The sequence below is a fragment of the Lithobates pipiens genome, unplaced genomic scaffold (assembly GCF_037356315.1).
Source record: "Lithobates pipiens isolate NorthernLeopardFrog02 unplaced genomic scaffold, aLitPip1_a1.2 Scaffold_25, whole genome shotgun sequence".
Classification (NCBI taxonomy): domain Eukaryota; kingdom Metazoa; phylum Chordata; class Amphibia; order Anura; family Ranidae; genus Lithobates; species Lithobates pipiens.
The window spans coordinates 81647071-81660248 of NW_027507787.1; the positions used below are offsets into that span (position 1 = coordinate 81647071).

The following is a 13178-nucleotide window of genomic DNA, read 5'->3' on the forward strand; positions in this document are numbered from 1 at the left end:
TGCAAGTCGCCCGAAGTCGCCGCAAAAGTAGTACAGGAACCTTTTTTCTAAGTCGGAGCGACTTGAGTCGCTCCTATTAGAACGGTTCCGTAGTACAGAACGGGGCGCAACTTGTCAGGCAGCGAAGTCGTCTGGACAAGTCGCCCCTGTGTGAACCGAGCCTAAAGTGCACTTTAACAGCAATATTTTAAACTTTGCTCAAAAGTCAATATTAAATTCAACATGCCAAAACTCTTAAATATGCTCCTCAACCTTGACAACAGTTCATTTTGCCTTTTCAAACCAAGCTACTACCTTGTAAACACAGTAGTCACACAACCACTGTGCTGCACTTAACCGGGGCCGATAGAGCTGTGGGAGGGACTCAGCAGGTCCATCCACTACAGGAGGCAGATACAAGACCAGTCACCATGCACAAGGGGAGAGAGCAATAACTGTTCTTTATTGCAGGAAGCTCCTGCACAAAAGGACAGCTGGCAAGTTATAGACAAGGCATGTACAGCTCTATAGGGGTTAACACGGAAGGCTGGAGTAGATGGTAAAAAACAAACAAAACAGGTGTTCGAGACTCCGTTTTATTGCCCACCTAAACTGTGCAATTGTAATTGGAGGGAGTAGCACATATTGCAGAAGGTCTGCAGTGTGACCGTACAGATTTGTTTCTAATGATCCCGTATGAAAACAATTCAAAAGGACTTTCTCCATTTTACCAAAGTCCTGTGTAAGAATTGAAACCATACAATAAACACACACACACACACACACACACACCCCAGAAGAGGACATAGTATTAGAAATTCATAACATCTCAGGGTTCTGAACAAAACTAAGATGTGGTAACAATTTGAACTGGGTCATTTGTAGAGCAACCACGGGTTTTATTTCTCTAAGCAAGAAATGTCAAATCTCCTCTCCTCGGATCCACAATGCAAAAACAAATACTTACTTCCTTATGCTCCTTTCTGCATTTCAGTGCAGTCACTATGTCCTGATAGGGCTGGGTGGGAATAGTCACAGTTTTAATTACTTTAGGAGGTGGAGCAGGTGCCTTAAAAACACCATCATCCTTGGGACATGGCGCCTCCAATGGCTTTGCCTATAAAAAGTAAACATTAAAATATAGCACAATTTAATATGCAATAAAGTTACGTCATTTAAAGTCAACTAATCAGAAAAACAGACAAAATAAAATATATCACCAAATGTAACACGTTAAGAGCAGACAATTTTGCTACTAAATTTAAATCATTTTTAGACCAATTCTTTTAAATCTCTATCACCCTGTACTCCTGTATGCTATATTTTTAACAGATTCTTGAAATACCTTCATACAGAGCAGGACAAATCCTAGTCGTCAGGGCACAATGCAGTCTGGTGACCCGGTCTTACCCATCAACAGTGTTCAAGGGGGAATACCTCCCGCGGAACCAGAGTGTTCTCTCGGCAGGGAGGGGGGGGGAGCCGTGTGATGTGATTTACTCCATAAAAACTATTTTACAGGTAAACCAAAAATTCTAATTTCTTTATTGTACATCACAGGAAGAGTTAAAGTGATACTCAAGTCTTGTTTTTTTTATCTTTAAAAATAATAAACAGGTTATACTTGCCTACTCTGTGTAGTGAATTTGCACAGAGCAGTCCAGATTCTCCTCTTTTCGGTGCTCCTGGCCCCTCCCACCTGATGGGTGCCCCAACAGCAAGCAGCTTGATATGGGGAACCCAAGCCGAGCTGCAGCTCCATGTCCATTCAGACACAAAGTCACTGCGGTGTCTCAACCAATTAGATATTTAAGCACCTTGCTGGATAAAGGGGGCCCAGGTAAGTATTAGGAGGGCTGCTGCACACTGAAGGTTTTTTTTTATCTTAAAACATACAGTGAGGGAAAAAAAATATCTGATCCCATGCTGATTTTGTCCACTGACAAAGAAATGATCAGTCTAACTTTAATTGTAGGTTTATTTTAACACTGAAAGACAGAACAAAAAAAAAAAAAAAAAATGTAGAAAAACTTTTTAAAAGTTATTAAATTGCATTTTAATGAGTGAAAAAAGTATTTGACCCCTTTCCAAGTTTCTTGTAGTTAGCCACCAGGTTTGCACACATCTCAGGAGGGATTTTGTCCCACTCCTCTTTGCAGATCCTCTCCAAGCCATTAAGGTTTCAAGGATGATGTTTGGTAACTTGAACCTTCAGCTGCCTCCACATATTTTCTATGAGGAGATTAAGGTCTGGAGACTAGCTAGGCCACTACAGAACCTTAATGTGCTTCTTCTTGAACCACTGCTTTGTTGCTTTTGCTGTGTGTTTTGGGTCATGGTTGAAGTCCCATCCACGACCCTGTCCAGGCTGAGGGAAGGAGGTTCTCACACGAGATTTGACGGTGGTGCACGGCCCCATCCATCATCCATTTTATGTGGTGAAGGTGACCTGTCCCCTTAGCAGAAAAAACCTGCAAAGCATATTTCCACCTCCATGTTTGATGGTGGAAGTGGTGTTCTTAGGGTCATAGGCAGCATTCTTCCTCCTCCTCCAAACACGAGTTGAGTTGATGCCAAAGTGCTCGATTTTGGTCTCACCTGACCACAACACATTCACTCAGTTCTCCTCTGAACGATTCAGATGTTCATTAGCAAACTTCAGACAGGCCTGTACATGTGCTTTCTTGAGCAGGGGGACCTTTGCGAGCGCTGCAGGATTTCAGTCCTGTGTTACCAATTGTTTTCTTGGTGACTATGGTCCCAGCTGACGATTCCTCACCTTTCTCATGATCATTGAAACTCCACAAGGTGAGATCCTGCATGGAGCCCTAGACCGAGGGAGATTGACAGTTATATTATGTGCGTCTTCCATCTGCAAATAATTGCGCCAACTGTTGTCACCTACTCACCAAGCTGCTTGGAGATGGTCTTGTAGCCCATTCCAGCCTTATGTAGGTCTACAATCCTGTCTCAGACATCCTTGGACAGCTCTTTGGTCTTGGCCTTAGTGGAGAGATTGGAATCCGATTGATTGCTTCTGTGGACATGTGTCTTCTACACAGGTAACAAGCTAATATTATGAGCACTCCCTTTAAGAGAGTGCTGCTAATCTCAGCTCGTTACCTGTATAGAAGGCAACTGGTAGCCAGAAATCTTGCTGAACAATAGGGGATCAAATACTTATTTCACTCATTAAAATGTAAATCAATTTAGAACTTTTTTAAATGCGTTTTTTCTGGCTTTTGTTATTCTGTCTCTCCTCTTAAAATAAACCTACCATTAAAAGTATAGATTGATTATTTTTGTCAGTGGGCAAACGTACAAAATCAGCAGGGTATCAAATACTTTTTTTTCCCTCACTGTAGAATTCATGAAGATAAACTTTCTGCCTTTACAACCCCTTTAAGAGTCATTGCTACATGAGATGTTCCAAACTAATGAATGTGTGGTGCGAGCAATACCACAACAAAGCCAAATCCCTAAAGAGAAAAGGAGGAAACCCCTTGAAAATGTGGCCCCAAGACCCTACACCCAAAACTAGCGCACTGAAGTAACAGCCTTACAAACAATAGAATGTTGATACTGAATGGTCCAGGAAACATTGACATTAAAGTGTTTGTCCCCCTAACATTTCATATTTCTGTATGTGTATGTTGTGCCATGTAATTGTGTTAAAATGTATCCTGTTGTCTTTGCATTGTTTCCTTTGTGTGAAATACCTTGTTATCCTGCCAGCACTCACGCGCTCTCATTTCAAACGGACCACACTAGACACAGAAGTGCATCCATCTAGGGCTGCAACTAACGATTATTTCCATAATCGATTAGTTATTGGTTTTGATTGATTAATCGGACAATAACCTTAAAAAAAGCGTGGCGTATAATTTTGCGTATAGGGGGAATATTATAAAAAAAAAAAAAGTCAGTGTATCTTTTTTTCTCTGAATCCTTTTGCCACATTTTCTCTGTAATCTCTACCGCAACCCTCCAAGCACCTTACACAGCTGAGAACAAAAGGTTAGGTGATCGCAATAAAAAATAAAAAATAAAAAAAAAGAAGGAGGGGGGGGCGGAGGGAGGGATTACAGTGATTACAATATACACACCACTCCTGAACATTGAAATGAATGGGTGTTTTTAACCCTGCTCCCGCCCAAATAGCGGTGCCAAATCGCCACTATAACAGCTGTAAAGCGCTGGAAAAACTAGCGGCACTTTACTGCTAGCGCCCATTCCGCCCTAGTGTAAAGAGGCTATTAGGGTACTTTCACACTGCGGCTTAATTGCCTGTCTGTATTACCAAGTACACACGACAGGGATTCGAAATGGTCAGCACTGCCACATGGATGGACAGTTTAGCCCACTCTGTCAGCACTATAAAGGAGAGGAGAGAAAGCCACGGGGGGGGGGGGGGGGGGGGGGGGTTTAAAGCCCCAGAGTGAAGTGGCTTTCCGTTGTCTGACAGTGGGGAATTGCAGCAGTCTGGTACAGGTGGACCAGGTGGTATGGGTTCCAGTGTAAGGTCACCTTACAAATTTTCTGTAAAGGTCAACTTACACTTTAATATAGTAGCCTGGACCCCTAAACCTACAAACGAGATCACTGGGTACGCTGTATATCTGAGGTCACTGTCCACAGGATCCAACCAACAGTAGACATTACAGGCCGTCCCTGCTCTAGTATGCTGGGGTCTGAGTGCAAATGTCTTGGCCGGATGGTCACAGCAACGACTCTGGATAGGGCTCTACTTCACCAAGATAGGGGTTTTATGCACAGGCCCAAAGATACAATGACAATTACTTTTTAATAAAGGAATTCTCAAAAACTGCATCACGTTTTGTTACACTACACTTTTTTTGGGTGCATGGGTAGAGGGGTACCACATTACGGCTGCAACAATTCTTTTCATTAATTAGTAGGCCGATTATGGTTTTGTTTAATTTGGATAGAAATGTATTATTATTTATTTTTTTTAGATATATAAAGAACACACACACGACAATTTATTCTTAAATATCTATAACCAGTGGTAAATATAAACAACTATATGGTTTGGGAACAAAATCTCGAATCCACGCTAAGGACAGAAGAGATATACTGTATATATTAGAGGTTGAATCTGGTAACTATCAGACTCAGATTATTTAAAGAAGAAAAAAAAATGTAAAGACCGTTTTGCCGATTTTCAAACAGAACTGTAATACATTATGTATGACAGACTTCCTTGTCATAGGCAGGTGATAAAAGCTCCCTGCCCCTGCTGTCATTTATGCTGGCCATAAAAAAAACAATGTCTTCATTAAAAAAAAAGTTTAATTTAAGATTGTTTGTTCGATTTTCTAATCGTTAGTGGGGTCAAATCAACATTCTTTTCAACCACAGTGATGGGAAAATTTGAGCAGAATAGAAAACTTCTTAGTCAAAGGAATCTTCAGACAGAGTAAGTGGTTTTCTTTCAGAAAATACATTTTAAAAGCAAGTGAAATTTTCACACGATATTCTTTCATTCAGTGAATGTACAAAGATTTTTCATATGAATATTTTTGTACGAAAATCCATATGTAATGCATGGTCAACATAAGGCTTGTTTCACACCTATGCAGTTTGCTTTTGATTTATTTCTACAGTGCTTTTTCGAGCATATTGATCGGAAACTTGGATTCCGCCGTCGATCAGAGGCCCTGAGTCGACTGAACTCCCATCACTCCACCACAGCCGGGTTTGGCTGGCGTCCGTTGTGATCACTGTCCACTTCAGAAAGTAGGAACGACTTCCCGGACTGAAGCACTAGGGACCTCAGCCACCAGATCAGGGAACCCCTGACTAACTGGCTCACCTGGATAACGGAGCTTTGTCCCACTTCGTCAAGATTCTGCAGGACTCTGGTGTGGAACTGGGCATATGGTACTGCCTGGAAGGAGGCCACCATGAGTCCCAGGACTCACATGCAGAAGCACAGCAACGACCACTTGCGGTTCATCAGCAGTTTTACTGCGGCTCTGAGAGTCTGCAGCTTGTCTGAAGGGAGAAACACTCCTCGCTTCCCTGGAGTCCAGCAGCAAGCCTAGGTACTCCAAATGCTGAGTCGGTACTTCTTTAGGTTCAACAGCCACCCAAATTCTTACAGGGTCTGCATGGTGATCGCCACATTCTCTTCTAACTCTGAGGTGGAAGAAGCTCTCAGGAGGAAGATAGTCTAGATAACCCACAATTGCGATCCTGTGTTGCCATAGCAACGCCAACACAGGAGCCAATACCTTGGTAAAGACTCGGGGGGCTGATACCAAACCAAAAGGGAGAGCCACAAACTGGTAGTGGGCTTCCCCGACTGCAAGTCGCAAAAACTTTTGATGCCGGGGGCATATGAGTATGTGCAGGTAAGCATCCTGGATGTCCAAGGACACCAGGGAGTCCCCATGATGGAACGCAGCGACTACCAAGCAAACAGATTCCATTCTAAACCTCTGCACTTTCACAAAGTGATTGAGGGCTTTTAGATTCAAGCTTGGATGTACCCCTTCCTTCTTGGGAACTACAAACACGTTTGAGTAGAACCCCTGGAAACGTTTCGATTCCGGAACAGGTAATCATCCCGTGATTCAGCAGGTCCCTTACTGCCCCCAAGATGGCCTCCCGGCAAACGGGTATGCTGGAGGGGAAGAATACGTTTTGCGGCCAAGAGAGAAACAATCTTGTAGCCATAGGTAATCAGAAGGCAGACTCATTGGTTGGACAGTCAAGAGGACCACCAGGCTGCAAACTCTCGATGGCGACCATCCACTCGAGTCATGGGTGGGGGCAAACCTTCATGTGGTAGCACTTTTGTTCGCAGGCATGTTAGGCTTGCGGTTCCAGGGACGTTTGTCCTTCCGTGGTCGTCTGTCGGGCTGGGGACGTTTAGCCGAAGCTCTGGGCGGACGAAAAAGCCGCTTGTGAGCGGCGAAAAAAAAAAAAAAGGAGGGCCCTTGCCTACGGCGTGGCTCCTTAGACTTCCTGGCCTGTGGGAATAGAGTACTCTTACCACCTGTGGCATTCTTAATAATGTCATCCAACGAAGCTCCAAAGAGCCGGTCGCCAAGGAAGGGAAGATCAGTCAGGGCTTTTTTGGATGCCTGGTCAGCAGAACAGCATTTCAACCAAATCAGGTGCCTCAGCACCACTGCTGACACTAAAGTCCTGGATAACAGGGGGAGGGTATTCAGGGCCATATCACAAACATACTTCAGGCCTTGCACTAGTTGGTCTGCTAGTTCCACGCAGACAGGAGGAAGCCTGCTGTAAACCCAATTCCGGTACAACAGTTTTGCCCACTTAGTGTCTGCAACACAAGTGTGGATGCCAGTACTGGTCGCATGGTTGACCCCACAACTGTAAACAAGGAACAAGAAGAAACAGGTACACTGCAAAACCAGTAGAGAATCCCTGTATACCCCACCTCAACTCCAACCCTATGGGGGTACCTGTTGGGAATTTGTGTATGTGTGGGATATTTTTTTTAATATGTTTGTATTTATTTTTGGTTGACTAGTTACATAGTTACATAGTTAGTAAGGTTGAATAAAGACATCAGTCCATCCAGTTCAACCTGAGTGAGTGTCTACAATTGTCCCTATCCCTTTACATTGCACACTCACATTGGTTCCTACCCTCAAGGAGCCACAATCCAAGATCCCCAGTTGTATACTAGGGCCAATTTTAGACAGAAGCCAATTAACCTACCTGCAATGTCTTTGGAGTGTGGGAGGAAACCGGAGTACCCGGAGGAAACCCACGCAGGCACAGGGAGAACATGCAAACTCCAGGCAGGTAGTGTCATGGTTGGGATTTGAACCAGTGACCTTTTTTACTGCTAGGCGAGAGTGCTAACCACTACACCACTGTGCCGCCCACAGTATTAAAATTAAATTAAAAATTAAAAAATTTTTTTATCTTAAACCTTGTGTCTGTGTATCAGTGTCGTGATAGTCCATTAGCCTGTCTGGGTGTCTGTATTGGACAGCATCAGCAACTGTCCTCGCATTTTCACCCTTCCACATTTTAATCCATTAGTTGTCAATTCATCAATTAGTTTCAGCCCTATACCACATACTCTTTCACATTGGGGGGGCAGGATCCGGGAGCCCCCCCCCCCCCCCCCCATTTCTGAAAGGGGGCTTTAAGGCTCCTGATAAGCCTCCTGCCTGAAGACCCTTAAAGCCCAGGGTTATGGGGGAGCGACCCTTGTCCCCATCAACCCCAGGCCATTTTTGTTTTCTAAATTTGGCATGGAAATCCATACCAGACCCAAGTCGCAACCCATCTCAAGTCAGATCCTGTTCAGGCGCATGGAAGTCAGATCGATGTTAGACCAAATTTGCAGGGCAAAGACATGCTGGAGGAGTATAAACCAGGCCTAATGCCTGATACTGACAATGAGATTATCAGACGAATGATGATCTTTTCTGCATGCTAATCTCATATTGAAAATTAAGGTTACGAAAATGACAAAAATTCTCGTACAATAGAAAAAAAAATCAGAAGTGATGTAATGTATTATATCTGTATTGCATTTTCAGACAAAACTTTACTAATTAAAAAGAAAATTTTACCTTGAGAAAAATTGTTTGTCCCTTCGGATAATATCAGATGAACTCAATTCTTGAAAACTGTGCACCAATGATTAGTTTATCATACGATCACGTCAAAAGCAGTATTTTTCAGATTTTGTGTACAGGCCTTAAAAAGTGGTTGTAAACCTCAGTCAGGAAAATTTAAGCAAAGCATATATCTGTACTGTTTACTTATCTCGCTTTAAAGCTCTAAGTGTAATTTCTCTCTGGTGCCTCGTTCCTCTGTTATCAGCCTGAGTCACTTCTGAGAAGTTTTCCCGACAAGAGATAAAATTTGTGTAGGGGGAGGGGGAAGCTCAGAACAGAGTTCATCTATTCAGAACACAGTTCTTCGGCTGTGTGGAGGGGAATGCCTTTGCTCCAATCAGCTCTCCAGTGTTACTGCCGTCTCTCCGCCCCCTCTTCTGTGCTCCTGACAAATGAAGATTTTTAACACAATCTGCCCTTTTGAAGGGGCATAGAGAGCAGAAGACTGTAGATAGACTAATACAACATTTAGGAGAATTTGGTCATCGCTGTGTATCATCTGAGGCTGTTCACGTCATTGGGTATATGTGAGGGTTTACAACCCCTTTAAAACCTAGAAGCTGATTGGTGAATATGCAGAGCTGCACCAAATTCTGTGCGCACCAGTTTTAGAAAACCTCCCACAAAGTGGGTTACTGGCTGGATCACTAGGTGAGATAAAGGCAAAAAAATACCACGTAAGCATGCTGCTTGATTGAATATTTATTTCTGTCGCTTCAATTAGGATTATGTTTCCCTTTGAGTATTGTAACCTGGTACTACAATTGTACTGTTTTAGTAAAGCTCAAATAAGAGTGAAATACTGGAAGGCAAAACTTCACAGAGGCAGCCAAAAAGGAGAGGCTCTCTGCCAACACTTTTGCATTCTCTGGAATGAAGCTCTGCAAAAAAAAAAAAAAAAAAAAAACCTGCTTCACTAGTCAAGCAGAGGAGTTAGTGTCTGGCTCAATGTTATGAGCTTACAGGCTGCCAAGTGGTTTTAGGTCTTTTAACAAGGGTAAGTATATGGATGACAAAATTAGTCAGTGTTGGATCAAATGCTAGTAGAGCACAGAGGGTTTTGTGCACATCAGTTTAGGAATTTTGAATGGAGGTTTGATAGACTGCCTGCCTACTTAAAGTGGTTGTAAACACCCCTGACCTATTTTTACATATAGGCAAGCCTATACTAATGCTTACCTATGTGTCATGAAAAGCTCTTAAAACGTGCGCCGTTTAGGAGATATTTGCCCTGTAGTGCGCCAATGTCATCGGCGCATGTGCAGTGAAGTGCCGTTCCTGCAGTGTTCTTCCCCAGCGCGTGCTGTAACTAGCTGCTCCCGCACGCATGCGTGGGAGTGACGTCACATGGCTCCGGCCAATCACAGAGCCGGAGTCTGCTGCCTCGGAAGAAGAGAGGTGAAGATGGATGCTTCCAGCAGCAGAGACATCATGGTCTTCATTTGCAAGTTAAGTGGCACATAATGTACTACCCCATTAGGCTTTTACTTTGCAGAGGGAATATAGAGGAAGTAAAACCCATCAGGGTTTATCCATCAGGAAGCTGCTGCCACAACCGAGATATCAATTTCTTCAGGTGCCGGTCATGTTTACGATAATGGTGGTCTCTGCAGCGGGTTCACCGTGAGATCATCGGCGGCGGGAGAGGTGCCACCCCTCCTCCCATGCCCTCCGCCGCTTACCGGAGCCGTTGGTAGCGGCAGAGGCAATCGGGTCCTTTTATGTCCTGGGTATGGAGACGAGGCCAAGATGGCCCCCACCAGAAGCGACGTCAAAACTTAACTTTCCCCCATAACTCTTAACCACCAGCCCCGGAAGAATTTACCCCCTTCCTGACCAGAGCACTTATTGCGATTCGGCACTGTCGTTTAACTGATAATGGCGCGATCGTGCAACGTTGTACCCAAACAAAATTGACGTCCTTTTTTTTCCCCCATAAATAGAGCTTTTTGCTTGTATTTAATCACCCCTGCCGTTTTTATTTTTTGCGCTATAAACAATTTTGAAAAAAGCATTTTTTTTACTTTTGCTATAATAAATATTGCCCAAAAATATATAAAAAAAAAAATTTTCCCCCCTCAGTTTAGGCCGATACGTATTTTTTTTTTTTTACCAAAAAAATAAATAAAAATCAATTAGCGATTATTGACTGGCTTGCGCAAAAGTTATAGCATTTACAAAATAGTGGATAGTTTTATGGCATTTTTTATTATTTATTATAAGCTTGACATGTTGGGTATCAATTTACTCAGCGTAACATTATCTCTTTCACAATATATAAAAAAAATTGGGCTAATTTTACTGTTGTCTTATTTTTTTATTCAAAAAAGTGAATTTTTTTCCAAAATAAGTGTGCTTGTATATCGCTGAGCAAATACGGTGTGAAAAAAAGTGTTGCAATGACCATTTTATGCTCTAGGGCAGTGATGGCGAACCTTGGCACCCCAGATGTTTTGGAACTACATTTCCCCCATGATGTTCAACTACACTGCAGAGTGCATGAGCATCATGGGGGAAATGTAGTTCCAAAACATCTGGGGTGCCAAGGTTCGCCATCACTGCTCTAGGGTGTTCAAAAAAAAAAAAAAACAATATATGTTCGGGGGTTCTAAGTAATTTTCTAGCAAAAAAATTTTTCAGCTTTCAGCGCTGATGCACTTTGAATGACAATTGCGCGGTCATACAACACCGTACCCAAATGAATAATTTTTTTTCCCCACAAATAGAGCTTTCTTTTGGTGGTATTTAATTACATCTGGGAGTTTTATTTTTTGCTAAACAAACAAAAAAAGATTCAAAATAAAAAAAAAAAATTAAAAAATCATGTTTAATAGTTTGTTATAAAATTTTGCAAACCGGTAATTTTTCTCCTTCATTGAAAGGCGCTGATGAGGCGGCACTGGTGGGCACTGATAGGCTGCACTAGTGGGCACTGATAGGCACAGATAAGGCAGCACCAATAGGCACAGATAAGGCGGCATGGATGGGTGGCACGGATGGGCACAGATAGGTACCACTGATAGATGGGACTGATGGGCACTGACAGGTGGCTCTGATAGGTAGCACTGCTGGGCACTGGTAGATGACACTGATGGGCACGGATATGTGGCATATGAGGTGCAGCACTGTTGAGGCAGATTGTGGGCACTAAGGTGTGGCACTGATGGGTGGCACTTTTACTATAAGTAGGTTGCACTGGCAGGGGGCAGGTGGGCACTGATGACTTGGCCGCGATTGGGACTGAAGTCAGCTGTCAGCGCGAGGAGGAACAATAGCCGATTACCGGCTCTGTTGTGATCTAATGTCATTGGCTGACAGCTTATCATGTGGTAAGGGGTCGAGATCGACCCCTTGCTCCGATCCGTGATCAGGCGAGTCTCAGACTCGCTGATCACAGAGCGGGGCGCGCAGCCCGCTCGTGCACGGGACGACGTCAATAGACGTAGTCCCGGCAAAGCAGGTCCGCGCTGTAGCTGTCATTCGGCTATAGCGCGGATTTCAAGCAGTTAAACATGTAAACACAAATTCTGAAAAAGAGGGTGGGTCCCTAAGTGGTTAAGGATTCTTTATTACATTATAATTATATTTGAATTATTATACAAAAAATAAAATAAAAATGTTACGTATAAAAGTTTGTTGCAGTAAATTATAAAAGCACATGAACTATTGTATAATTATAGCATACTTTAGAAATCTATTTTTGTTTTATAAAAGAAAAACACACTTTAGCTTGTCGTTTTCTTGTATAAAAATATTCCACATTTATCTTCAGTTAACCTATCATTTAATGTTATTTATTAATCCCATGTGAGCATTATCATCCTTCACCTCTGGACTCTGCTAAACAGAGGAAGGTTCGTGAGCATAAGATTTACCTCGGTTTGAGTTTTTATTAGTGGATTGCCTTAGTCCTTTTTGTAATTTTTACTGTGGATGTCACTCAGTGCTCGGGTTATAGAAATTCACTTAAAGTGGGGTTCCACCGTCTACTCTTTTCTTTTTGGAAAATGTAATCAATTATTCTATTAATATTAAAATGTATCACTCATTTTTAGACTCTCCTGCTGCCGGGTTTTCAGCACATACAAAAACTTATTAAACGTTGTGCTGATGGTTGTCATCTTGCCTGTGGGCATGTGAAACTCACAGGCATCCTCTTCCGGGACACTGTGCTGCTGATGGACCAGCATGCACCACCCGTTCAAGCGCCGATCTCGTGCATGCGCAGTTTATTCAAATTGGAGCGCCGTCAAAAACTCAGGTTGCCATCACAACGGGCGTCGTCGTAAGAAGTCCCGCCCCGTTGTGATGACAACTGAGATAATCGCACGATAACTCGCGCCTGGCCGCCGCACAGACTCCCGGGTAACAAGAGGATCCCAGGAGACAGTGCGGCAGAGGAAGCGTAGACCTAGCCGATGCAACCCTGCCCATATCCGCAGCGACCAGAACCCGGAAATGGCCAGTAACAAAAGACTGAGCAAGTCACCAGAAAGGTACAGGTCCTCTTTATATTTCACAGTGAGAATCAAGTATAGGGAGATGGTGTTTATAATTCGGGTG

The 13178-nt window shown here is 43.2% G+C and overlaps 1 protein-coding gene across 2 annotated transcripts in view; it reads right to left on the bottom strand.

Moving 5' to 3' along the window:
- The window catches only part of WAPL (WAPL cohesin release factor), a 215496-nt gene that overhangs the window by 105892 nt on the left and 96426 nt on the right, over positions 1-13178 (bottom strand). For both annotated transcript variants that reach the window (XM_077454603.1, XM_077454602.1), the window contains one exon: positions 947-1096. In XM_077454603.1, coding sequence (XP_077310729.1) covers positions 947-1096 — 150 coding nt within the window. The remainder of the gene's footprint in view (positions 1-946; positions 1097-13178) is intronic.